This window comes from Panthera uncia, chromosome A2 (genome assembly GCF_023721935.1).
Source record: "Panthera uncia isolate 11264 chromosome A2, Puncia_PCG_1.0, whole genome shotgun sequence".
Lineage (NCBI taxonomy): Eukaryota > Metazoa > Chordata > Mammalia > Carnivora > Felidae > Panthera > Panthera uncia.
The window spans coordinates 30,546,789-30,573,960 of record NC_064816.1 but is presented as its reverse complement, the minus strand read 5'-3'; the positions used below and the strand labels follow the sequence as shown (position 1 = coordinate 30,573,960).

Below are 27,172 nucleotides of genomic sequence, written 5' to 3'. Positions count from 1 at the left end.
TTGCTGAGTTTGTTACCCCACCTCCACCCCCTGTGAATTTCGGACCTCATTGTCCTCACCTCACCTTTGTTCTTGCCTGGATTTTAACTCAAGCCTTACTCTCTGGGCTTTGAGGATCATTAGCCAACACTGATGCACAGCGAGTATCCAAGCTGGGTCACCCTATTCTTTTGAGTTTGGGGGATGAGTACTGAGGTGGACAAGTGTGGGTCCCAGCAAATAAATAAACAAGACCCTTTCGGCATCTGGTACGCGTGGTATGAGGGAGTGCGTGGGAGAGCTTACAATAGGGGTGGCGGAAGTTCCCTCAGGGGAGGCCGTATTTATGCTGAAACATCAGTGGTAAGTGGACACCATGGCCTGTACCTCTCAGACTTGCAACCTTTTTTTTTTTGACAGCTAATCTTTAATGAGCCCATAGTTTGTGCTGTTATAATGTATGTAACAACGGGCATCTGCCCCCGCCCCTCATCTCCCTCAATGACACCGTGAGACTAGGACTCCTGGTACATCTATTTTTTTCTTTTTATTGATAAGGAGACAGAATCCCAGTCAATTTGGGAAGATCACCAGCTAAGTTGGTGGGAAAAGAATGGGCACGTGGTGGGGGGAGGGGGAGCGTCAAACCTCGCCTGCCATGATTCAACAGTTACTTAATAAGCATCTGGTATACTCCAGGCGCTGTGCAATTAGTTAGGGGCATATGTCCTCCTCCCCCTCCTCCTCCATCTACCCAGCACTTAGCGTCTAGATTCCATGCATGTCACAAACTTTTAAAATAGTCCATTTGCGAGGATGATGGGACTGCTCTATGACTCGATTGTGCTGGCCGTTACAGGTCCGTGTGGATTTGTCAATACTGAAAAGGGCGAATTACACCTTCATTTAAAAAACCTACCCCCCCCCCCACCTCCACCCGATATCCCCAGCCAAAGCAACAGGGGCGGGGGAGGGGGGGGGGCTTCAGGTGGTCCCTGCCCTAACTAAGGCTTGGGCGACGGAAGAGCTTTTGTGGGCGGGCCCAGGTGCGGGACCAGAGTTAGCCACAGTGGGCCGGCGGGGAAGCAGGGGAAGGGAGAAAGTAGGCGCAGCCGGTGCGGGGGAGGGATGGGAAGAGCCCGTGGACCGCGGGGCGAACCCGGGAGGCGGGGGGATGCCGGGAGAGAGGGAGGGACCTGCGGGCGGGTGCGCGAGAGGCACAGGCGAGGGAGGAGGGGGAGGCGTGCGCTCCGGAGCGAGCCGGGGGCTGCGAGGCGGAGACAGCCAGGCCACGGGCCGCGGAGCGTGCCCGCCCAGGCGACCCGCCCTCCCGGCCGCGGTGCGGACGGACCGACGGACGGCGCTGCGTGCAGGAGGCGCCCGGCCATGTTCAGCCGGAGCTCCCGGAAAAGACTCTCCAGCCGCTCGGTGAGTGTCCCCCACCTGAGCGGGGCCGATCTCCGGGTCCCCCCGGGCCTCCGCCAGCGCCCCTGCCCAGCCTCCCTCCGCCCGGCGGCCGCGCACCTGTGGCCCCAGGTAAGCCGGCCCCAAGCGCGGGGGCGCGTCCGGGGCGCGCGGGAGCGCTCGAAGGCGCGGAAAGGGTTAAGCCCGGACCCCCAGTCTGGGCGAGCGCGAGACCGGGAGCCGTGGCCCTGTGTGTCACAGTGTAGGGGTGCCCCGGAAAGCCCCCTCCCTCGCCTCTTAAGGCAGATCGGAATCCCAGTTGCAGAGCTCCACCGTCTAGCCTCTTGGAGCTCTAGCCGCGGACTTGACTTTGGGCTGTCTTTTGGGGTGTCCTCTGCTGCCCCCTTCCCAGGACCAGCAGCCTCGCCCTAGGCGAAAGCGCGATGGTAGCTTCTCCGGGACTCTGGGGAACAGAAAGGTCTTGCTTTTGTTTCTTAGAAACCCATGACCATGGTGTCTGGGGGAGACAAAGCTCCAGCCATGGCCATTTCTCAGTGGCTTGGTGGCCACGCAAGAGGTAGCCCGCCTGGGTCCTCACACCCTTCCCCACACGAGAGACCACCCTTGGGGCACCGGCAGCGCCCCGCCCCAAGTCCCCCACAACGGAGAAGGACTTTGGAGTCAAATCTGATAAGGTGGGGTGGGAGGGGCAGGTCATTCTGCCTGGGGTGCCAGTGGGGCTTTGGAGAGAGCCCCCGTGGTGGAAATATGGTTGTGTTGTCTTTTTGTTTTGAAGTTGACTGGACTGGGGCGGATAGAGAGAGGCCAGCCATGTAACGCCTGTGGTGACCAGTGCCCCGGGTTCGCCTTGCATAAATGGAGGTAGGATGCCTTTTATCCGATTCCTAAAGACTTAACACTTCGGGGGAGGAAACATGCATATATGCGTGTGTACATGCATACATATATTTATCTCCTTTTGTAAATCTCACTTGTAAGTCACATGGAAAGAATGCAAAGCCTGTTCCTTTAAGAGTGGGGCTACATCTGCTCCAAATATCCAAGGTGGAAGTGGTGGCCAGACACTGGGGGATGCGGGAGAGCTGGACTCAGGCTGCATTTCCCTGATGGGAGAGTTTTCTGTCCCTCCTACCCATACTCTGTGTATCTAAGTTGCTGAGCCCCAAACAGTGCAACTTGGCAATGTCTCCAAGGGCCACAGTGCATCGTGTCGAGGACAGCTGGTGTTTGCCAGTTGTGTTTTTAATTCAGCCCCTGTAACTCTGGGTCCCACCCACAAATCCACTACTGCCCGCCTGCGCTGTGTCAACCCTCTTCGGTGGCCAGATGTTTCTTATTAATGTACCGTGAATGTTGACTTCCAGGCAGCCCCAGCCTGGATTGGAATGATTATGTTTGGGAGATGCGGGATCTGGGTGCCCTCCCAGTGCATCTGGCTGCTCGGGCTCTGGTTGGGAAAAGTTGGGGTGCAGGCTTGCAGGCTCCCAGTTTGATGATGTCAAGAGAAGAGGTGGATCCTTCTTGGCAACTTCATGAGAAAGGAAAACACGTGACAGGAGACTATTCTCTGACATCCTCACACGTTCTCCCTTTGATGAGTACATCTTTCCCCTTTCTCCACCACTCGTAGGGCCCTTTGATGAAGGCCGTCTCTGGACACAGGGGAGGAAAGGTCTGCTTTGATTTTACGTTACCCCTCTGTGCAGGCTTCTCTACTGTCTCCCAAACGGTAACACGTGCTGGGCACCCAGTTAGGAGGAAACTCCCAGCCGGCTCCTTCAGAAATTAAATGCTTTTGTTCCTGCCTCAGATGGGGTCTGGCAGCCTCTTTGCCTTTGTTTCAGGGCACTGAGCGCAGCCCTTATGGCTCCCAAGCATTTAATAACTTCTGTGTCAGAGGCACGGCTAGGCGACCTTATAAATATGTAATGGGCAGCCCTAGGCATCCATCAGTGCCAGTGCTGTGGCCCAAATAGTTGGCCCCTTGTGTGTCCCAAATGTGAACATGGGTGATATGTGGAATAGGTATAGGAACCTTCTTTGGTAAACCAAATCCATTATGGCAGGAGTAAGGGCCTCTTCCTGTCTGATCTATCTTGTGCTCTAACTGGTGGTGGGTGGGGGGCGAGGCAGAGTGATGAACAGGAGAGTGCTTCCCAGCTCCTCCCCTACTCTGGAGCCTTTGGGTCACCTGACCAGAGGCCTGTTGGGTAGTAGGTCAGTGTGGGGGTGTGGCCTAGCGTGCCTCCTTTCTTTATGACCTCTGACCTCCAGTAAGCCTCTCACCCTCCTTAGGTCTCGGTTTCCCTAACCATCAGCTGGGAATCAATGTACTTAACTCACGGCGTTTTTGTAGGGATGAAGTGAGATACTGAAAATACATTGCCCGGTATCAGGCACACAGTAACTGTTAACTATGTTTGTTAATTATTTTGAACTTCCTCAGGGAAGGAAGCGTAGCTTGCCCATTTGAGTCTGCTGGGTGTCCGGGTCACTTTAGACTCTGACGACCACAGCTTCTTGGAGAACCTTCAGCCCTTTGAATCCAGCTGATTTTGTGACGGGGGAACAAGTGTTGTATTTTCAGCCCATTGTGGAGCCTTTCTTTTGGAAAGAGACCCTTTCATTAGGCTGAGATGGATTTTCGTGAAGAAGTCGTTCCCCGCCCCCCTCGGCAGCAGAAAGGCTTCACTTTGGCTCCATGAATGGGGTTTTTTATGGTATTTCCAACCATTGCTGGAAAGGAAGCAGCTCCTTGCTTTCGCCCCCTCCTTTTCCCCCATGGGCATACTTTCGGGTGACCTTTTGGAGAAGAGGGACAGCCATTTCTGGGTTACAGCGCAGTGTTCTTTTTTGGCAGTTGGGAACCCATAGCGTGCTCACTTTCTGCTCTTCTGACGGGGGGAGGCTGTGAGGCGCTGGGAGAGAGAGTTGTGCCTGGGAAGGAGCCAAAGGCTGGCCTGACAGAGGCCGAAAGGCTCCCTGTGGTCTAACCCCAGGAGAGAGGATTTCCTTTACCCCAGAGGACCAAGGCACCCTAAGTATTACCACTCGGCCTCTCTGCTGGCATCTCTGCTTCTACACAGGTCCCCTCCAATCCACTGTCCCCCAGCAGGCATTCCCCCAGAAGTGGAACAGAATCGCGTCGCTGCATCCAGCACAAAGGCACGAACGTTCTAGGGAGGAAGCCTGTTGTCAACAAGGTTTGCTTCCTCCTCTGGTGTGGTGGAGGGCGCTAAGGCTTTGAAGTCCAGACGGAGCTGGCCTGCTGTCCTGCTCTGGCTCGGACCAGCTGTGTGACCTTGGGCAAATGACTTAGGCTCCCTGAGTTTCATTTCCGTCCACTGTCAACATGGGCTCTCTCTGCTGAGCAAATATTTGAGTTCCTGCTTTGTGTCCCACACTCTGGTCGTGCTGGGGATACAGCAGAGAACACAGCAGACTAGATTCCTGCCCTCATTCAACAAATAATTACATTTTAGAGAAGGTGGTCGGGAAGGCACTTTGTGAGGTGACATTTGAGCAGAGACCTAAATGAAACAAGGGAAGGAGGAGGAGGAGGACGACGATGACCCTGTTGATTCAGACCTGGGGCTGGAGCCAGCTGTATCACCATTTCCTGGGAGCTTGTTAGAAATGCAAAATCCCAGGCCCTGTCCTAGACTTAGCGAATCTCAGTGGGAACTTCAGTAGGATCCCTAGCTGATTCATGTGCAGGTTAAGGATAGAGAAATGCTGAGTTAAAACCCTTAGCCCTGGAGGAGTGCTTGGGTGGCTCAGTTGGTTAAGTGTCCCACCTAGCCTCAGGTTATGATCTTTCAGTTTGTGAGTTCGAATCCCGGGTGGGGCTCTGTGCTGACAGCCTGGAGCCTGTTTTGGATTTTGTGTCTCTCTCTTTCTGCCCCTTCCCCACTCGTGCTCTGTCTGTCTCTCTCTCAAAAATAAACATTAAAAAAAAGAATAAAATAAATTATAAAAAAAAAACCACTTAGTGCTGTGTATGCCACATCTCTGTACTTCAGGGCTCTCTCTGTGTGAATAAAGATGCCTAAGGTCCTCTGGAAGTCTCTTCTAGTTCATGGAGATTTTCCTGAGTTACTATACTCTCTCCCCATTTGTATCATCACCCATACCTGCAGGGGGCGACTGTGGGGATTTGTAGAATTTCTCAAGAAGAAAACCCTAAATGGATTTTTGTGTCTTGGGGAACAGAGGGCTCACAATTGGCAAACAGAGTGCTGTCCTCCACCTGATCTGGGGCAGGTGGGGAGAGGTAGGCACCCTTCCCTGCAGGTGACCTTGCCACAAAGAAGCAGCATGTCAAGGCAGCCGAGGGCAAGCCCCACGGCGGCTGGGGCTCAGAGGAAATTTTCATTAAGAGGAAGATTAAGGCATCTTCATGGACTGTGAGCAGAACAAAATCATTAATAACTAAGCTCTTCGTACACTATGAGACAGCGTTCTCAGTGGGGGTTAATTGGGCTTGCTTGTTTGCAACCACTTTGAGCAGGGAGAGAAAAATAGCCGTTTTTACAGTGAAGATTTGCCCTGTGAATACCTAAGCACTGCTGAATAAAAATAGTAATGATAAAGCCAGAGCCGTCAGCAGTAACAAGGATGTCCAGACCTCCACGTAATACATCCATTTCTGGTTCGTCCTCACCAGACCCTGTGAGGTAGATTGAGAAACTGAGGCTCAGAGTTGTTACATAATCTGTCCCAGGTCTCCTGGCTATGGAGAATGAGTTGGGATTTAGCTTTAAAACCCAGATTCATTTTCTTGTGACTCACCGCCTCTTGTCACCTCTCTTTTGAAAGGCAGAGGGCTCTCCGGTCACATCCAGCCTGCAGGTGGATTTTCTTTGGTTTGCACGGTGTGTTAAGAGGCCTTTTTATAACGTTAAAATCCAGGTTTCCAGCTTCTCTTTGAAAACGCAAAGATGTGATAGCAAGGAGCCTACTTTGCTCCCTGGTAGCATATGAGTGCTCTCTCTTTAGATGGACGTGACCTTGGCTTGCCGTGATCTCTGACATTCTTGTTGCCGTCAAGGATCTCTTCAAGTATTTAGGTGACCTGTCAGGTACTGGAAGTGATTGGAGTTTGTAAATCCTGAGTGAGCATTCTCATCTGTCAAAACAAAAAAAGTGATTTAAAAAAACCAGTAGCTACGGTTTTAAAAGTGTGGACAGTGCCAGGCTAGTGTTTTTACATCCTTCTTGTCTTGGACTTATAGCAATCCTAGGAGACGGTGCAAATATTTATACCTGTTTTAATAGATAAGGAAACTTGAGTTTCAGGGTTAAACAATTTGCCCGAGGTCCTACAGCCAGCAAGTCGATGGTATTCCAACCTTGTTTGACTGCAGAATTCAGTGTCTGGACCAGGACTTTTCAGACTTGGCTTGCATGTGAATTCCCAAGGCATCTTATTCAAATGCAGATTCTGATTGAACAGGCTGGAGGCCCGGGCCTAAGGTTCTGCATTTCTCACAAGCTCCCAGGTGATGCTGACACTGTTGGTCCAAGGACCACATTTTGAAGAGCAGTGGTCTGGACCAGGGGTTGGAAAGTAAGTCCTGCTGGCCGATCTGACCCTTCACCTATTTTGTATGGCTCGTAAGACATACGTGGTTTTAACATTTTTTAATGGTTGGAAAAAAAATGAAGGCTATTTCATGACATAGGAAAAATGATACGCAAGTCAGACTTGAGTGCCCATAAATAAAGAGCTCTCTGAACAAACTTACACACATCTATCTGTTCACGGACTGTCTATGGCTGTTTTCTTGATACAGTGGTAGAGTTCAATATTTGTAACAGATCGTATGGCCTTCAAAGCCAAAAAGCATTAACTGTCTGGCCCTTGATGGAAAATGTTTGCCAATCACTGGCCTCTACCCCTGTCTAGGGGAATATGCAAGTAGCTTCTCTGGGTTTTAGAAGAAAGGCATCTGAGAACCTTTCCGAATCAGGGCTAGAGGAAACTTCCCCTCCACCCTGGATGAGATTGGTGCAGAAATCAAAGACAACCAAAGAACCAGGGAATAGACCAAAGCCATTTCTAAAGGGCACGTGGAGATGAGGCTTGCAAGACCAGATCAATGAACCGCCAGTGGATTCTAAGCTCCTTGTAATCCCTTTAACGTTTCAGCTTTGCTGATAAATGTAGATTCGACCTGAGCATTAAAAGGCGGGCTTTCAGAACAAGCCTCCTGGAGCTGCACTTTCATGAGCAGCTGATGTGGAAAGCCCAGAGCCTTGGTAGCGTTGTGAGGTGGTTTTAATTATGCAGAGCGGTTTGTCTCTGGACAACCGGCGGCCTCTCCAGGCAGGATACTTTGGCCCATGCAGCCGCCCCAGAGGCAGTGCTCACTGGGTCAGCCAAGACTGCCTTGAAAAACATCTTAGTTACCCTGGGAATTGTGTTGATTGATGATTAGGGTGGTGATCTGGGGAGACGCCGGCCTGGTTTCCTTTAGTGGATTGTAATTTGGCTAAGAAATGGGTTCCCACTGATTATTTTGCTTGGGGAGGAAAAATACGCTGTCTCGGTCAGTTGATGTGCCAAGAAAAGGGGGAAAAAAGGCGATCGTGTGTGTGTTTGTATGTGTGTTTGCACCCAAGACTTTTGCCTGGAATCTTCAAAGCAGGGAAGGATACTTAGCCCAGAACCTTGCTGTTTGGCTCACCTTATGTTATTGGCATTTGATGACATGCTTGTTGGAAACTAAAACACCGTAGTAGGATTTTTCTCTTGAGGAAACCTATTAGTTTATCCCAAGATATTATTATTGTCTCTCATTTCAAAATAAGGCATGGTTGTTATAAAGTATTTTTTTTTAAATCACACGCTCGCACACGTGTACACATATAAAACTTATATAGCACAGAGAAGAAGACCTTTAATTGACTTTTGAGATCAGGGGTCAGCGAACTACAGCCAGTGGGACAAAATCAGGCTGCTGCCTGTTTTTTGTATAGTCTGCTCTCTAAGAATAGTTTTCATAGTTTCAAGTGGTTGGGGAAAAAAAGAATAACATTTTGTGGCACATACAAATTATATGAAATTACAATTTTAAGTCCATAAATAGAGTTTCAGTGGAGCACAGCCATGCCCATTCGTTTAGTATCCTCTCTGGTGGCCTTTGCAATAGCAGAATTGAGTAGTTGAGATGGTCCTCGTGGTCCAGGAAACCGAAAGTGTTTACTACCTGGCCCTGTTCAGAAAGTTTGCTGACCCCACAGCTAGGATCTATTGCTTATGGCTTGCTTTTTATTTTCTCAGATTCGTTCAAATTATTATGTGTTAATAAGATTTTACAGAGAATATACATTCTCTATGGTCTTTTATAGCATACCTTTTGTTCATAATAAATATTTTTGGGGACATCTTTGCATGTCATTATATAAAGAGCGCAAAGATCTAATACATTTCTTAGCTCTTAGAATCCAGGGTATGGGTTATTGCTGAATTAAAACTTTTCTGTTCAAGGCTGCTTTGGTTGTTTTTCCATCGTTCCTGATTATATACTATATGATAATAGCTTTTCTTCTGCTTCAACATAGTTATGTGGAGCTCTTATCAAACTGTCCTCCAAATGGCTGGTGCCAAGTTCCACCCCTGCCGTTGAAAAAATTTGTGTATATTTATGTGTTCTTTGGGCTGAAACTTTGAAACATCTCAGCTTGCACAGCAACCTTGTAATTAATCCTTGTTTAATCACCCTGAGTGACAATTTGTACCCGATGGATAGTGAGGAAACACAGAGCGTTGGTGTCAGTCATTTGGTTTTTCAAAATAAATCTTATTTGTCTTTAATCCTGAAGGTGGTACTCACGTTCTGTTGAAAGGTTGTCATTCATCCTGAAGCTTGTGTTGGTTAAGGTCAGTGGGATGAAGGGGAGGGAGGTGGGGACCTAATATATGTGTTATATTGTGGTCTGTCAGTTCAAAAAACTGGAAGGTTATCCTTTATCTCTGCCATTAATGACTACCCCAGAGGGAGTTCCCTATGGACAGAGAGAGCATTCCCTCAAGGGAGTGAGTCCCACATCATTGAGCATTTTAAGATCAAAGGGATTCTACCTGCCTTGTGTATGGGAGGGCCGTAGGGGGTGATCTCTGGGGAGAAATGTGTACTTTGAGATAGTGTCATAAAAACTTCTGTGAAGCTTATGAGGGCTTCTTTGGGAGCACTATAGCTGAGTGTTTAAAGGGATAGGCTTTGATGACATTTGGCTGGAATTATAATCTTGGTTCCGCCTTTTACTAGCTAAGAATCCTTGAAAATGTGACTTAACCTTTCTGGAGCCTTTCTTGGTTTTCTCATCTGAAAAATGGGATAATATCACGTACTCTTACAAGGTTGTCTTAATGAAATTGTCATGAGGATTGCATGGGGTAAAGGCATGTAACGTGCCTCATTGTGTGTGGTATTTAACATGGGCTCCACATGTTTGTGGTTGAAAGAAAGAGGAGCAGAAAGAGGATTGGATAAGGAGCAAGAAGGTGTGGGTTCATGGCCCTGGAAATTGGAGATTCAGTGACCAAGAATAAGTCACTTCCCCCACCATGAACCGTGTGCTTCGTTTGTTAAATGTGACGCGTGATCATTAAATATCACGCGTGATGATTCCCGTTTTAAGAACTTCTGTCACAAGAGGTGGAGTCCCCTTCACACACACAGACACACGCACCCCACCGCCACCGACCACGTGGGAGTTCAGGTTCAAAAGGAATGAGAATTCCGGAAGGAATAGCAGATTCACATTGCTCATCGCACACTTAGCTGGAGACATACACACTTCAGATGAAATGGAGTTGAGTAAAATGGGGTCCTATACCCTCACCATCTATTTGCTTAAATGAGGTGTTCATAGGATGTTTGTTAAAACAACTTGCAAACCGTCACACGAAGGTAACATTTAAATTTTGCTCCCGGGGTCAGTATGTAGACAGGGGCCTTTTTTGTGCCTCACGCCCACCAACTGCACCATGAAAATTCATGTCCAAGATGAAAACCATTCATTGTCAAGGAAATGCTTAATCCTTGTAACTCAAACCTGCTTAAGAAGTGTCAGTTTTTGTGGCTTCTGGTGTGCCATAGCAGACACTTTGACCTATATGACCATTATGCAGAAGCTCCCTTTTGTAAGGCATGAGAAACAAGGATATTTATACAATGTTTGAACCCAAGATCCTACCCTGGAAACTCCCGAGATACGATCTGGCCTGTACCTGTATTTTGTTGACATGGTACCAGCTTTAAAATTTTTGGGAGTTGCCAACTTTTGACATTTTGTGAAGAAGTCAGATTTGGGTTTTTCTCTGGAACAGTGAGAATTTCTGACAATTCTGGGCTCATATTCCTCCCTTCCTTTCTGGTGGGAACACATGTGTTTCACTTTTCTGCAGTCCCCACCAGTCTCTCTTGTGTTACACCTGGCCTGCCTCACTCATTGACATCGCTGGCTGGTTGCTATAGATCTCTCATTTTGTGCTACTAATTTGGAGAAGCAAGTGGGCCATTATGCATGACTGGAAGGCTGGTAAGAATGGCAGAATGGAATAAAGTCGCACCTTGGCAGGGGTAAATGCGCTGAGCAGTTGCCTAAGTAGCGAAATTTCCTCTGTCTGGGAGATGCTCTTTGGAAGGAGCCCACACTGTTGAGGGTCTGCTCTGTGCTTGGCTTCTTTCGTGCAGTGGCCCATGGCCCCCTTAGAACAATTTTCTGAGGCACGTATTTTATCTGCCACTTGGTAAATAGGTGAGACCGAAGGAGGTTAGGTAACATGCCCTAGGCCACCTGGGCAGTAAGTAGTGGGGTCAAGATCGCAAGGTCTACAACTGAGAGAGGGTGTTCAGCTCTGGCATTTTGACTCTTGTCTAAATAGCAAACTATACCTTGGGGAAAGCACTCCTATTCTCAGTGGTCTGGGGAGGAGGTCAGACTGTTGTCTACCCTGAACAAAATGTCTGAAGAGCGCTGGGCTCATTGGTTTATTTGTGGATCCAGTCTTAAAGGTGAAACTCTTATAAAATCAAGGGGTATGCTCTTGAACTTACTAGGGTGTCTGAAGGATGAGAGATTGGCTTCTTGCAGTTTCCCCATCAGATCTGCATACACTGAAGGGGGCTCCACTCAGCTTATTGGCAGCTTTGGTGTTCAGTTGGGCGGTCTGGGGCGCTTGTGAAAGGCAGGGGTCTGCAGAATGCCATTTGCATGTTTCCCAGAGGAGACCTCCACAGGAGAGGTCGAGAGAGAGATTACAGAGCATCCCCTCTGCAGCTAGCTTGAAGCCCACAAGCTAAAAATAAACACAATCTCCAGAGTTTGGACCTGTGCTTTGGAGCTTACGGTCCCCAGCGTTGTACAGATCATGACACCACGATACAAAACAGATGCAAGCACATTTGACGGCTGGAAGGCATTTAATGAGAGCCTTATTTGATTTTATGTTTGGTAAATTACTTGGGGATGCAGAAATTGCTTTCACAATTCTTAAAAACTGGCTCATTATGAATACGGGTAACATCCAGACCGGGTCCTCCAAGTTGAGTGCTGAGGAATTAGGCCTCCCGGGGGCTTATTATAAGAATGCAGGTGCTTTCTTTCTTCAACGACACTATGAAATTACTCTCATAATATAATTTCTCAAAGTCTTTTCTTCCACAGTCAGGCACCCAGGAGCACACTCCTGTCATTTGCATCCTCGATAACTTGGCCTTCAGAGCTTCTCCAGTGACTTACTGAGTTGTTTGCAAGTTACAGTGGCAGTTTCCTTTCATCTTTGTGAGGCCCCAGATTTGGAGGCAATAGAGGACAGGAATGTCTCCGTCCTCTTGGGTCTGGGATTATCTGAATTCAAAGGGAAGGACACGTAAATGGGTTTCCCTGCGTTCTGGGAGGTGGGACAGCTTACTAGATGTATCCACCTGAGAGGGATTTTGGAAAATTTTGTTCTTTAACTTTTAAAATCCTGGTGACATCAGCATTTTAAGGCAGTTTTATTTCTTATTTTTCAAGTAATTCTGATCAAACTGTTGGATGATACGTGTAGCATTAGGGTGTGATTTCCTTGTAGTGGGTTTTTTATGTAGAGTTTTACATAATGGTATTAGTTTGCTCCAGCTGCCAAAACAAATTAATACAAACTAGGTGGCTTCAAGGAACAGAACATATTCTTTTACAGTTATGAAGGCTAGAAGTTCAAGAACAAGGTGTCAGGACTGTTGCTTCTCTCTGAAGGCTCTGAGGGAAAATCCACTCCATGCATCTGTCTTAGCTTCCTGTGGCTCTTGGCAGTCCGTGGCATTTTTGGCTTAGAGATGTCCCTGCCATGTCTGCTTCTATCATCAGATGGCGTTTCCTTTTATGTCTGTGTTCCTTTCCCTTCTTATAAGGCCTTGTCATTGGATTTGGGACCACCCTCATCCCGTATGATCGCATCTCAGGGTCCTTAACATAGTTACATCTGCAAAGACCCCTTTCCAAAATAAAATCAAATTTAGAGATGTATCTATTGGGGAACCACTGTTCAATCCATTATAATAATAATAATCATGGTAGTAAAGCAGATACTATTTTGTATTCTTCAGCAGTGCACCCGTCTAGGGCTTTCTAAATGTGTTAATCTGGAAAAGTACAGTAGTGCTGGAGGGCTGGGTGTTGACTTTGGGGCACCTTTGTAGGGAATACCCCTTTTGAGTACCCCTTTTGTCTTTTCTAGGCGCGGTTAAATGCTTGCAACAGGCAGGGATTGTACAAACAGCTATCAGTGAATGGAATTTGCTGCCCATATTGATTAATTCAGCAGTCTGAATCAGTTGACCCCCAGGTCACCCTATGAAGTTCATCCATCTTGTTGTAGCTTTTGTTGGGCTTTGCCAGGGAGATGTACAAGAAATGAACTGATAGTGTGTGGATGGGTTATTTGTGGGAAGAACTCTTGGCCCCGGGGCTTTCAATTAATGTCTAGGTTATTTAACTGATTCTCTTTCAAAGGGGGAAATGATGGGCTCCCTTAGCAAAGAAAAATCTTTATAATCCCGGAAATAGATCCCATCTCCACAAAGTCCTGCCAGGAGTAAGTTACTCCACTCCCCAGTTCCTCCCACTCCTCTGTAAACACAACCAGAAAAAGTAGAACATTAATTGCATGTCCCCACTCCCTTATTTCTGTTCTGTTAAATTCGGTGTGAATGGATCTAGGCTTTTCAGAATAAATGAGCTGAAATAAAATGAAAGCAAATTCTGATTTTTCCAATTAGCATTATCACATGAGCTATCAATTGACCATTTACACAGTGCGATGGATATCCTGTTCTAAGCACATGTCTTATATCCTTACATATAATTCTTTAAATCCTTTATGAGATAGACACCGTGATCCACAGTAGTTTCGTGAGAAGACCGGGGTGCTGCGTGTTGAAGTTACTTCCCCGAGGTCCCACAGCTAGTTAGTATTGAAACCAAGGTTAGATCTTATGACCCTGACTGTGGAATGGGCTTTGAGCACCATATTCTTTGCCTGGCTCCAGAGTGATCTTAGAGATTCTGAGCAGTGGTGGGGGTGTCCCCTTCCCGCCCAGAGTTTCCCATTGATTAGCTCTCCGTTGGTGCTTAGAACTTACATCTAGTAAATTAGGTGCTACTTACTGCTGCTGCTGGTCCAGAGAACATAGTTGGCGAACCACTACAGCCCAGCCCTCCAGGACTTACTATCGCATTAGGGAAGAACAGGTAAACATAATTTAAATAACTTGTCCACATTAGCAGTCTCTGAGCTTTCTTCACGCGAAGTAGTTTAGATTACTGCTAAGTGATTGGTGTTGATGTTGAGGGTCAGGAGTTTAGATTGGAAAAAGAGTCCCTACCCCCCACTTAAGCGATAATATATTCTTGGCCTCCTCCTCCTCCTCCCTGTCACGTAGAGGCCATGGAATGTAATAAAGTACTTTTCAAGCTCTTTCATCAGCTGGAAAGTAGAACCGGCCAAGGTCTGTGTCTGTGAAGATGACTAAAGATGAATGAGGTTCTAGCCCTGTGAGGTGGTGAAATAGATTGTAAGGCTACAGAAATGAAATAGTGTGTTGCTGGAATAGGAATGGGTCCTTGAGGCCAGCCAGGACACCTCCAAAACCAGACCTGAGCCTTTGTGCACCGTGGTGTGCAATAGAGGTGACCTGTAAAAGTAGTGGGGGAAAGATTTAATAAACTGTGCTAGGACAGGCAGCTTTCCGTCTAGAATTAAAAGAGATCCAAAACTTAAATTGAAAACAAAATTGAATTTTCTTGTGGATGAAAGCTTTTACAGATTTGGAAAGTAAAAGGCATACCTGAATTCAAATAATTTCTCTTTTTCTGTCCCCCACTCCATACCCTGTCGCCACACTGGCCACCTTTCTGGTCCCCGAACACAGTAGGCATATCTCCACCCCAAGACGTTTGCCCATGCTGGGACCTCCCCCAGATGTCCACACGATTTGTTTCTTGGCTTCCCTCTGGGCCACTCTTCCAGCATTTCCTTGGAGCAGCGTTCCCTGGCCATCCCGAATATTGTGTCATCCCTTCCCTTTTCCAGGCTGCTCTTAGGTTTTCACAGAGCACTTGCCGTTACCTGCCATTGTGTTACGTTTTCATTGGATTGTCTGGATCTTGATCTGCTCTAGAATTAATTATTATAGTCTACACAAGATTTCAACGCCATAAGGATCTTTTTTTCCATGTCTTTCCATTCCCCAGCACCCAGAAGAATACCTGGTTATGTGTGGCAAAAATCCCGTTAGAATTTATTGACTAAATGAATGGGTGACAGGGAACCCAGAGGTCATAAAGGAAGATGACTTTCACATGAATAACTTAAAAATCGTCAAAAGACGAATTGAGAAAATTATTTGTAGTGCGTGATATACAGAGATCTAACTTTTCAAAATACAAAACCACTCTAAGTAGAAAAACATGACATGACTCCATAGAAAGTTGGACAGAGGATGTCATTAGGCAGACGTGTGAGAAAGTATTTTGTTTCTTAATGACGTTAGCATTTCTCATGTCTCTGTTTATTTGTGAGTCCAGTATAAATAGGTGTTAGAAAATAGATTTGTGTAGAATGGTGAAGTTTGTGTTCCATGAACTACAGCATCTGTTTTCCTAGGAATTATTAAAATAGTATGCATACGCCTGTGTTTCGAACTAAGCTTTGTTCACGTCTGTCGAGAAGATAAAAAGACCTCTTAAGATTCCTTAGGATTTGGCATTGTCCATGGGTGTAAGCAAGATCCGTAGCTGTGATCGTGGGATCCAAGAGATGCCAGGAAAACAATGACTATATAACTACAGCAAAAATTCACATCTATGTCTAGGAAATGTGGACATCTGGCCACTCAGGGCTGCCTTTCTGTTTTCTTGTCGCAGTACCTCGGAAGGGCTGCCACTGGCACTTAGTGGTTTGGACCCGGGGATGTTCAACATTGTGCAGCCTGAGAGACTGGGCCATCGCAGTGAGGGTCTCCCTGCCCCAAAGCCAGTGGCATTCTCACCCAGTGAGAAGTAATGCAAAGTGTTGCAAGCAGCAGATGCCTTTGGGAAGTGCCGCGTATACCTCTGATACTTGGAAACTCGCTGACATTCTCTCGATCTCAGTTTCCCTCACGTTGAGATTGAGGCACATAGATGATAGAATCAGGAAGGGCCCCGTCACCATTAACCCAAGGTGACAGCGTTACTAGGCTTTCCTGCCAAAATCGCCAACTGAGGAGATTTTGGCAAGAAGACATTGAAGAGGAGTTCTTCACTCAGTCCCCTTGCTGGATAAACCAAACCAAACTCTGATCCCTGTAGATATGGTGTAGAGTTGTATATTACCAGGAGTGAATGTGTTTGTTCTTAAATCTATTCATGCGTGTTACACTTGGGACTGTAGATACATATGCTAACTTCATAAGTCTATGAAATATGGATGTAAACAGAAATGTGTTGTTATTTCTATGAAAATGAAGCTGAATGCTTGGAAATGACCCAATGATGAATACTAAAAACAACCCAGTTGAATTAAGTTTTGGGAAAAATGATTCTGAAAGACGGAATGAGGCAGAAATGGTAAAAGGACATGGATTTTTTTTTGGACATCTTTAAGTTGTGACATGGCTCTAAAAATAACCAAACGGGAATTTGAAGAAGATGCATTATAGGTTTGTTTGATATGTAACTCTGGTAAACCCATATTCAAAATCTCCTTTCTCCCTATAAATTGAATGTATGGCTATGTATTTCAAGAAAAAAATTAAGATATGTATATATCATTATTTTGCGATTTCTCAATGTGATAGATGCTGCTGGTTGTCCCTACATCCATCACCTTCTTCCTTAGAGATATAAACTTTTAAAAAATTTTTCTTTATGTGTGTTTATTTTTGAGAAAGAGTGTGTGAGCAGGGGAGGGGCAGAGAGAGAGGGAGATACATGATCCAAAGCAGGCTCCAGGCTCTAAGCTCTGTCAGCACAGAGCCCAATGGGGGGCTTGAACTCATGAACCGTGAGATCATGACCCGAGCTGAAGTCAGATGCTTAATCGACTGAGCCACTCAGGTGACCCTGGAGATGAAACCTTTAAGATATTGTCTGACATAGAGCCTGAGTGTTAAGACAGTATTTCCCAGCCCTCCTCCCTCCTAGGGGTTGCCATTTGACTAAGTTCTACTCAAAGGCTTAGAAGTTAAAATAGTAAGTGCAACTTGTGGGAGGTATACCTTTCAAGGGAAGGCATGTATCCCTGCTCCCTGCCCGCTGGAATGTGGATGTGACCGTTAGAGCCCAAGCAGTTAAATTGGACCATGACGTGGAAGCCCGTGTTGAGGGAAACAGAACAAGACAGGCATTACCTGGGTTCCTGGTGCCCATAGAGGCACCATCGTAGCCTTGTATCACATAACTCCATGCCGTATTTACGTGCCAGAGAAATTAGTTTTTATCTTGTTTAGGCCATTACTGTTGTCGATTTCAGTCAACCACAGCCTAAATTCATGCCACCTGGTTGGACTACAGATGTTGGTCATGTTGGATAAAAGGTTCTAATATCTTAGCTACTGCCCAAGGGTCAAAAATTAGTTTAGACTACTTTTGAAGGATTTAGAGCTGTCATTTCTAGCAATAGGATATGTACTGTGTTCTCAATGATGGAGGATCCAAAATCGTGGTTTTAATTTTGGGAGTGCTTGCTAAGGGCAGGTGTGCTCTTCCAGAATACATTGTTCTGAGGTAGAGATGACTTCATCTGAAACCTTCAGGTTTCATAAGTTACTAGAGTAAATTCAATTACACATGGTTATAATAAGTATTAAAGCGAGAGTATTTCCTTCCCCTATAGTTCAACTTCTCTGTGAATCTGCGCCATTATCTATCGAGGAATAACCTGGAACATTTCAGGAATGTCCTCATATAGCACTGATTTCACCCTCTGAAAAAGTGCATATTCCATTTTGGTATGCATTTAGAACTGCTTATTTTAGGATTAAAGGGTATAGAATGAAGGGATACGATTAATCCCTTTGATAGCCCCTATCATTTTACCAGCAGACTAGGCAGAGAGCCTGGGTTCACATTACATACGTGGAACAGTATGCCACAGTGCTACTGTGAAACCTTACCGCCTTTGTGTGAACAGAAAACGGCATGTGCCTTTTTAACCTCTTAATTCAATAATCACCATTCAAAAACTTTGCTTGCTGGAAAGTCTGCCTTGTTGCCTATATTGCAGGATCGTTTCGTGTGAAAGGCTTTAAGCTGGAATTGCCTTTTTGATGGACGTTCCTGACCAGCTTCTCCAAATTATCTGGGAAGAGTGTTAAATTGGTAATAAAAACATGAGAAAAAATGGGATGACATTTTGGGGTCAAGTTTGATTTATAAAACACATTGGGAAGTAAAAGCATACAGGGAATTTATTCACTCTAGAAAATTGGTTTGGGTGCCTGGGGGGCTCAGTTGGTTAAGCTTCGGACTTTTGATTTAGGCTCAGGTCATGATCTTGCGGTTCGTGGGACTGAGCCCCATGTTGGACTCTGCGTTGACAGTGTGGAACCTTATGTGGAATTCTCTCTCTCCCTCTCTCTCTGCCCTTCCCCTACTTGTGTGCGCATGTATGCTCTTCTCTCTCTCTCTCTCTCAAAATAACTTAAAAAAAAAGAATTTATTATGTACTTACTGTGGCCTCACATGCCATGAAATATAGTAATAATTGTATCAAAATTATATATTTTGAATTAGTTGTATGTCCTTCCTTGATGCATATATATATGTATATATATATGTAGGTATGCATATATTTTATGGATATGTCCTTATGAATATACATGTGTGTATGTGTACATAACTTTTGCTTTTTAACACAGATGGTGGCATACCATAACTACTTCCTCTGTGTCATTCAACAATAGATCTTGGAGAGCTTTTAGTATCAGTATACATAAATAATGTTTAAAAAGAAAAAAAGACTTAAAAAGCCCCATTGTATAGATGTACCATGATTTATTTTTATCAGTTCTCCACTGATGATCATTAAGGGTGTTTAAAAATGTCTGGTTGGGGTGCCTGGGTGGCGCAGTCGGTTAAGCGTCCGACTTCAGCCAGGTCACGATCTCGCGGTCCGTGAGTTCGAGCCCCGCGTCGGGCTCTGGGCTGATGGCTCGGAGCCTGGAGCCTGTTTCCGATTCTGTGTCTCCCTCTCTCTCTGCCCCTCCCCCATTCATGCTCTGTCTCTCTCTGTCCCAAAAAAAAAAAAAAAAAAAAAAAAAACGTTGAAAAAAAAAAATGTCTGGTTATTGTGAACGTTCCTTTAGCAGACATTCTTATCTGTGGATCATCGTTGCCTTTATACATGAAAATACCTATTGGATACATTTATAGAAGTGGAATCCCTGAATCAAAGGGTATACACATTTCATTTAGATACATATTGCCAGAAGGGGAAAAAGTTGGCTTTTGAAGATGTGTCTATCTGTGTGTATGAGGGTAGAAGACTGATTTCCAATGGCTAAGCATTTAAGTTCAACAAACTTTTTGGAATGCCAATTAAAAACTTCTTTTTTATGGCACTAAAGCATACTCAACTGGAATGTCATTTGTATTCATTACTTTGATTTGCCAACCTCAGGGTTTTGCAAAACCACTACACGGGATTTAACGTCACTGGACTGAGATAGGAGCTACTGAGTATTTTCCTCCTCTTAGAGTCTCTGCAGTAAGACAAGGGCGGACACACTGCCAGCAGTCAGCCACTGATCATGCCCACCGGACAGTACTGAATGTTCGGTTCATCGTAATGGAAGTTCACATTCTGCCCCAAGGTTAGGTGGGAGGAGGCAGTGGGCTGGGAAATCATGATTTCGGAGCTTCTCTGTTCTGCCTCTAATTTTACTTCATCTCATCTCTGGGTCTCGGTTGACACATTTGTAAACATCAAGGGATTGAGCAAATAAGCGAAGGAAGCCCCTTTGGCTCCTGTTCCCCATCACACCCTCCAGAAATGTTTTATAAATTCAACCTTGAACCCAGTTTGAAAATCGCAGGTTAAATGTACCTGGAAGCCTTGTCTTCTGTCTCCGCTGTATCCCCACTCCCCTCCCGACCACTGTTCTTGTCTCAGCGGCTGCCCTTGCCCCCAGCAGCTCTCCCCCACATCCACCTTTTCACCCTACTAATCGATTTTCCACACAGCACTCAGATACGAAGCAGTAGTTCTTATGAAATATTGAGCAGATACAAACATACTGATAAAATATGTATAAGGCTTAAACAACAGCAGCCCAGTGGGTGCCTGTGAATGTACCACCTGGCTTTAGGAAAAAGAACCTTGTCACTACCTTTTCTGATTCCATCCTCTCCCCTTACCCCTTCCACCGAGAGGCAACCGTTCTCCTGAATTAGGAGTTTATCATCTCTTTGCTTTGCTTAGGAGTTTTGCCCCACGTCTGTCTCCCTGATAGTATTTTGCTTGCTTCTGCAGTTGTTCTTTGGGATAAATGTGCAAGAGCTTCCCTGAAGCAGGTACCCAGGAGTGGCCTTGCCGGGTCACGGGTGTGCTCCCCGGGGGACTTTGGTAGATAAGGACGATGTTGTTTTCCTGAAGATGTTTCTTTCAGTTGACGCTCCCATCAGTGGGTAAGGCGCTCGTTTTCCTCCTCGCCCACACTTGACTTTGTCCAGTCTCTCCTTAGTCCTTGTTCGCTCTGCCTGGAATGCTCCTTCTCGTCTCTCCTGGCACTGGGTGCTCCTCCTCTCGACTCTAGCTCTCAGTTTAAATGTCACCTTTTCCAATCACTTCTCCCACCACACGCCCCTTTGTCCCAAGTCTGTAAGCTCTAGGAGGGTGGGACCCACATTGGCTGGTTTGTCACTGCGTTCTCCCAGGGCCCAGCACAGTGCCGGGCACATCGTAGGTGCTCAGTACATAGTCGGTATGATGAATAAGTGGCTGAGTGAGTCAGGTCCTTCCTTTCCCGGCCCCTTGGTCCAGTGACAGGAAATAAGGATACGAGAAAGTTAAAGGGAACCTACTTTATGTTTGCGTCTGCTTTAAGGCAGTTTTGTGATGGAGATGATATCTGAAGACCTTCTTGGCAGGCGTGTAGATGGTATGTGACTCTGGTAGAGCAGAACATTTCTAACACCGGCTACCAAAAATGATGTCTGTTTGAAATAATTGGATACACAGAGCATAAGTAAGTGGGAGTTTTATGCTTGCCTTCAAAGGAAGAAAGGTGAGTGGAGGTGCTCTTGGTGTGCGGAATTAACCTATATTGCAACTAGCGTTATGTGCCCCCGAAAAAGAGTAAGTGATCCCAGATGACAGGCCTGGGCATGTTTTACTCAAGCGCCCAGATTCCCATTGTGGACATCCAAATGTACTGGTGGGCGTTTATTTTCTTTCTTTATCTTTAAATTGTTTTCTTGTTAACATTTATTTATTTTTGAGAGAGAGAGAGAGAGACAGAGACAGAATGAGAGCAGGGAAGGGGCAGAGAGAGAGGGAGACACAGAATCCGAAGCAGGCTCCAGGCTCTGAGCGATCAGCACAGAGCCCGACACAGGGCTCATACCCGTTGAGCCGTGGCATCATGACCTGAGCCGAAGTTGGACGCTTAACTGACCGAGCCACCCAGGCGACCCAGCATTTGCTTTTCTGCCTGCACTCATGGAACTGGATTCTTTCAGTTCTTCGTAGTAGCACAAGGCCTCTGAAATGAGCATGTTGGGAGCTGGGCGGTGTAGCTGCAGTCCTAGGCACGCTGCGGAGGGGGTGGCGGCCTGCCATTGTTGAAAGTTAAGGTAAGGAAGTGCCCAGAGTGATGACCATAAAGAATGAAATCCATGACACGGAGTCACTCGGCTGGCAAAGCCCTTTCTCACACAGAGTCTTACCAAGTTGAAATGGGAGGAAGGAAACATGTGCCCAGCATTCCTGAGAAATCCCAGCAACGGGGATGCTGCACAGGGGTGTTGATAATAGGCTCCAGCGGGAATCTCGGTTGGCTCTTTGACCGGCTCTGTAAACTTGGGCATGTGACCTAGCTTCTCTATGCCTCAGTTTTCTCATCTGTAACATGGGAATAGCAATAGTCTGTCTCATAACAGGTTTCCTTCCAGTGCAGAATAAGTGATATAAGGAAGGTAAACCATTTGGCTTAGTGACTAACACATAGGAAGTCTTTGATTTTTTTTTTCTTTTAAAGAATTATCTTTCTTTTATACATAAGCGGGCAGGGGCTGTATAAGAGAGGTTGACTTACTGGAGTATGTATTTGGAAGGGGCTCAGAACCCAAATCTGGGAGTGTTGACCACTGTTCTCTGGACTCCCTACTCTCTACTGTTGAGATTAGCTAAGATACCTTAAGCCTTTCTTAATTAAACTGTTGGTGGGAAGGGACTACTCTTCTTTTTAAGAAGATTTTGTAAGTCCTTTTTTGCTTTAATACATTTTTTTTTTGCTTCAATATATTTCTTAATCAGTTACGACTTAAACCGCGAGGATTAAAACTAAGGAATTGGCAGTAGGCTACAGGTACAAATGACTTTGAAGATTTGTTAAAAATGGAGTAAGAAGAAAAGAGAAGCTAAGGAGAACTGTCAGCATCGGCCGCCAGACCACCTCCTTGTCGGGGAAGGAGGCTTTGAGGGCTTCTCTGTGGCCCTGGCTTGCTCGCTGACCTGGGAGGCCCTCTCTACCTCTGTGGCCAAGAGGATGTGCCTTTTTTTGGGAAAAGTCAGCTCAGTGTGAAAAGGACAGGCAGGCTGACTTGTGATAATCAGTGACCCAGTGAGGTAGAAAAATCTTCCTCTAAAGCTGCTTATTTCCCATCAGCTCTTGGATCCCCCTGCTTCAGCCCTGGCCTGTGGCTGACATCCTTCTAGAACAGTGTTTCTTAACCTGGCCACCCCTGGGTAAAATTCAGAGTGCCTCTGAACTTGGGTAGAGATAATTTTGCATCTTTTTTTTTTCTAGTAACCCTTAGTTGAACGTCAGCATTTCCCTCAATTATGAAGATAACAAACCCCTGTAGTTGCAATACCTGTGACTCTGGCCCCAATACAAATTCCAGATGTCTTCATGTCACATGGTAATCGTGGAAGTCATCTTGAAATATCATTGATTTAGAAATTAGGCTGCTGAGAAATTATGGTAGTTATCAGACTTGCTGTTAGATTTTCACGTATCATATGTTAATAAGTATATTATCACCATTTTTACCAAACTTACATAGCATAGATAACTTATATACTCTATGACATATACTGTATCCTCAGTTATATAGTATATAGATGGTATATACTAACATACAAGGATATAAAGTGTGGCCTCAAGTTTAAAAACTTTAATAACTAGATACTTTAATGTAAGCTAGTTTCCCTTACCGTCCATTTTATTTTACATTATTCATGGGCTTCACCAGATGCCCCAGAGGACAGTAAGGCACAAAGAGATGAAGAATTCTGACACTTGTCTGGAAAGAGGAGATGGGGTCGGGGACACTGCCTCACATACTTCATTGTTTCCTTTAGGAGTCTGTGAACACATTAGAACTGCCAGTTTGGGGAGGAAGTTTGGCTTTTTGTAACCATACCCTGTTTTTATTTATTTATTGTAAGTTTGTGTATTTTGAGACAGAGCACAAGTGCGTGAGCGGGGGAGGGGCAGAGAGAGAGGGCAGGGAGAGAAGCCCAAGCAGGCTCCGTGCTGTCAGCACGGAGCCCAGTGCGGGGCTCGAGCCCACGAACTGTGAGATCACTCCTGAGCCAGAACCAGGAGCCGGATGCTCAACCGACTGAGCCACCAGGTGCCCCAGAGTAGTGTTTATTTTTAAATCAGACATTGCTGTTCACAACTGAGAGGTGTGTTGCTCTTCTGAGACTTGTCCCCTCCCTTAAGTGTCCTGTGAAGCGTCTTTTTGTCTGATTGGCTCAGGACCGGGTCAAAAGCAGAACCTCCAGAGGTGAATAAGAGCTTCGGTGTTTCTGCCTTTCCTCCTGCTCACTGAAGATCCCACTGCACGCACACGGTGTGCCCTTTGGCCCTTGTCTCCAGCCCTCATCCTGATCAGAGTTTGAAGAGGTGAGAAGGCAAGACCAGGGCATCCCCACGCGTCACCAAAAACACCTCCGGCAACCGCCACATGCTGCAATCCATTCGCTTGCAAGAGGCCAGGCCTGGTGGTTCCCTGTTTCTCGCCCGGGAAGCACCGCTTCAGACATAGCTTCCCAAAGCCAGCCCCTCCCGGGCCCCCTCCGTGCCTTCAGCCCAATCTGTCGCCCTTGCTAGGCATCAGCTGCAGGTGGAGGTTCCGTTGAGGAAGCCTCGCTCTGGTCTCAGACTGCCTCAGTTCCCATTCCGGCGTTTGTCCTGGGCAGCTGTGTGTCTTTGGGCAAGTTAGTTAGCCTCTCTAGGCTAGTGAAGCCCGCATCTGTGACCTTTCTGGGCTTCACTTTCCATTCCCGCATCTATGAACTCAGGATGGGAATAGTACTTCCCTTGTAGGGTTGTGAGAAAAATGAAGTAAGTTAACGAGCAGTGTGTGCCTCGTGAGAAGCCCTTGGTTATGAGTTGGCTGTCGAAATTAGTGATTGTTGACTTATACCTTTGTTCTCATTGGCTTATAAAAGTCTGAACGAATATAATGGAGATAGGGAATTAGTATGGGACAGCTGGGTGGCTCAGTCGGTTAAGCATCCGACTCTGGATTTTGGCTCAGGTCATGATCTAGCCCCGCGCTGGGTACTGTGCTGACCGTGCATAGTCTGCTTGGGGTTCTCTCTCTGTCTCAAAATAAGTAAATAAACTTTGAAAACAAAAAAAGCGGGGGGGGGATTGGTAAATACCAGGGAGGGGGAAAAGACAAGTGTCAAAATAGGACGATGGTCTCAGGGAAGGAGCTGAACTAATGATTCCCATGGCAGATGGAGGTTGAGAGCTGGAAGGACCACCGTGTCCGACTGTCCGTGGGATCCACATCTAAGGCTGGGGAAGGTGAAGCTGTGTGAGGAACACGAGAGGGGAGGCCGACAAGGTGGACGACACAGGGTCTGGGGGTGCTGGGCTGAGAGGTGGTGGGAGGAGCTAAGCTGTCACAGGGAGAAGCAACAGGCGACCTGAGGAGGAGCCCGAAGGAGGATGGACACCGAGGTGGAAGCTGGAAGAGGCATAGGGGCTGGGGCTGAGGAGAAGGTCGGGGTTCCCGGTTGAAGGCACGGAATGAGGACTGGGATATGGCTACCCAAAGGGATGTAATGACTTCCCCAAGGGCTGTGCTTGCATGAAAATGGGTGTTTGGTAACTTTTTATTGAGGTACTACATGTATAGATAAAAGTGCACAAATCACACCTACGACTTGAACAGTTTCCCCAAACGGAACACTCAAGACCTAGATCAAGCAACAGCATCCCCCGCCTTTCCACCCTCAGGCTCCCACAATGGCGTGTGTGCCATGCGTCGGGAGACATGTACAAGAATAGGTAGGGAAGGGTTGATCGCCCCAGTGGGGACTTCCTCTCTTCATGCTGGAGTCCTGATGTGGGCACACATCCTGGCAGCAAGGAGGGTTTCATGGATTTGTGCCTCCCCCTCACTTATGGTTGGCAACAGGTGAGAACACTTGACCAGTTACATGCCCAACATTTCCCCATGCGACAAAGATACAAATGCAAGTAAGCAACCACGTAGAAAGGGCAAGAAGCCATGGGGCTCTTGTGAGCCGGGGCTCTATTTTGTGGCAGCTGCACTGTTCCTTCAGTCCTCCCAACAGCCTCGCAAGGTAGGCGTCCATTTTACAGAGGGTAAACCTGAGCCTCAGAGGTCAGCTTTTGGCCGATAGCGTGCTGCTGGTAAATGTCAGAACTGGCATTCCAGTCCAGGTCTGTCCAAGCTCAAAAGCCAGACCACATTGCTTAACTTGGCTCATCTCTACTGCTTTGCCTGTACGAGAGAACAAGAATATTTATTATTAAAAAAAAAAAAGATATTGTTAAGGGATTTAACCCAGAAGAATTCTTGGAGGCTAATGTAGTTTTGTGAGGACCAATGATAATATCCCGATAAGCTTAGCAAAGTGCTTGGCACATATTGTCCCATAAATGCTAATTACCACACCTGACAAAGAGATATTTAATAAATGTTACCTCTTGTTGTTGTTAAGCCCCTAGGCTGTGAACCATTTGTTCAGACTTTGTTATTGAGAGCGTGTCTTTAATGTTATCTGGTAATGGCTACTCCTTGAAGGTAAAACATCTAATTGCACAGGCAAAGCTTTTTGACGATGATGCCTAATAAAAATACAACCTCTTTTTTATCCACTGACTCATTGCGCAGTTAATTCACTTGATTTTTGTTTTCTGCCTCTGTAAGATAGTCTGTGAATAGAGACCTGCATATTTTGTGTCTTAAAGATTGCGAATTTTTTTTTCTTGGCCTGGTATTCACACTTGTCCTTGCTACTTAAAATTAAAAGTTGGGGGGGGGGGGAGTGATATTTGAGAAAGTCATTTTAACATCATCCACTTAAAAAGAAAAGGCAAAACTCGCTGTAAGACATCTAATTTAGAATATTATGAAAGATTATCTCTGGAAAATGGTATGTGTTCATCCAAAAAAATTTAAAGCCTTATTACTTTCACTTGAGCTGAAATATCAGTAGTGATTTTTAATTAGATTTTTTTTTTTTTTTAACTTGCGAAGTTCCCAGGCTAGAATGAAAAAGGTCAGGATAGCTTCTGAAGAAAAAAAGATCTTTTTTATTCTTTGCATTGTATAATCATACTCTTTTTTCCTCCCCTTCTCAATAGCTGCCATTCTAAAAATAATCTTGTGTTGGTTTGTAAGCTTCCTCAGTTTGGCCTAGGATGATGTTTGTTTTTGTTTTTTTTTTTTTTTTTGGAGATGTTATCACCGCATTAGGTTTCCAGTGATAGTCTACATGAACTTGGGAGAATTCTCCTAGCAAAATCTCGTGAGGTCAGCCAGGGTAGATGTTTAACATTTCGGCAACTTATCTCCCTGTTTGTTTAGCATTTCTTAGCCTTTGAAGCTTCCCATAAATAGTCATGAAGTTATCACAGAGGAAATCCGCTAAGATGAATTGATGTTATTCCCAAATGCAGATCGAGTGCCAGATCCTGGCTGGTATTTCAGAAAGGTGGCGATGGGAACATTGTTGTCTGCCTTGTGGAAAGACCCCTTCGTGGCATAATAAACTGCCCCATTAGCGGTTTTCCTCTGG

The 27,172-nt window shown here is 46.0% G+C and overlaps 1 protein-coding gene across 2 annotated transcripts in view; it reads left to right on the top strand.

Annotated features, from left to right (window-relative positions):
- Positions 1 to 1,057: 1,057 nt before the first annotated feature.
- The window catches only part of PRICKLE2 (prickle planar cell polarity protein 2), a 323,104-nt gene continuing 296,989 nt past the window's right edge, over positions 1,058 to 27,172 (top strand). The window contains exons 1-2 of one of the 2 annotated variants that reach the window (XM_049642679.1): positions 1,058 to 1,407; positions 2,180 to 2,265. In XM_049642679.1, coding sequence (XP_049498636.1) covers positions 1,108 to 1,407; positions 2,180 to 2,265 — 386 coding nt within the window. In that variant the 5' untranslated portion in view covers positions 1,058 to 1,107. Of the gene's footprint in view, positions 1,516 to 2,179; positions 2,266 to 27,172 lie in introns of both variants that reach the window. The other variant, XM_049642678.1, reaches the window with a different exon arrangement.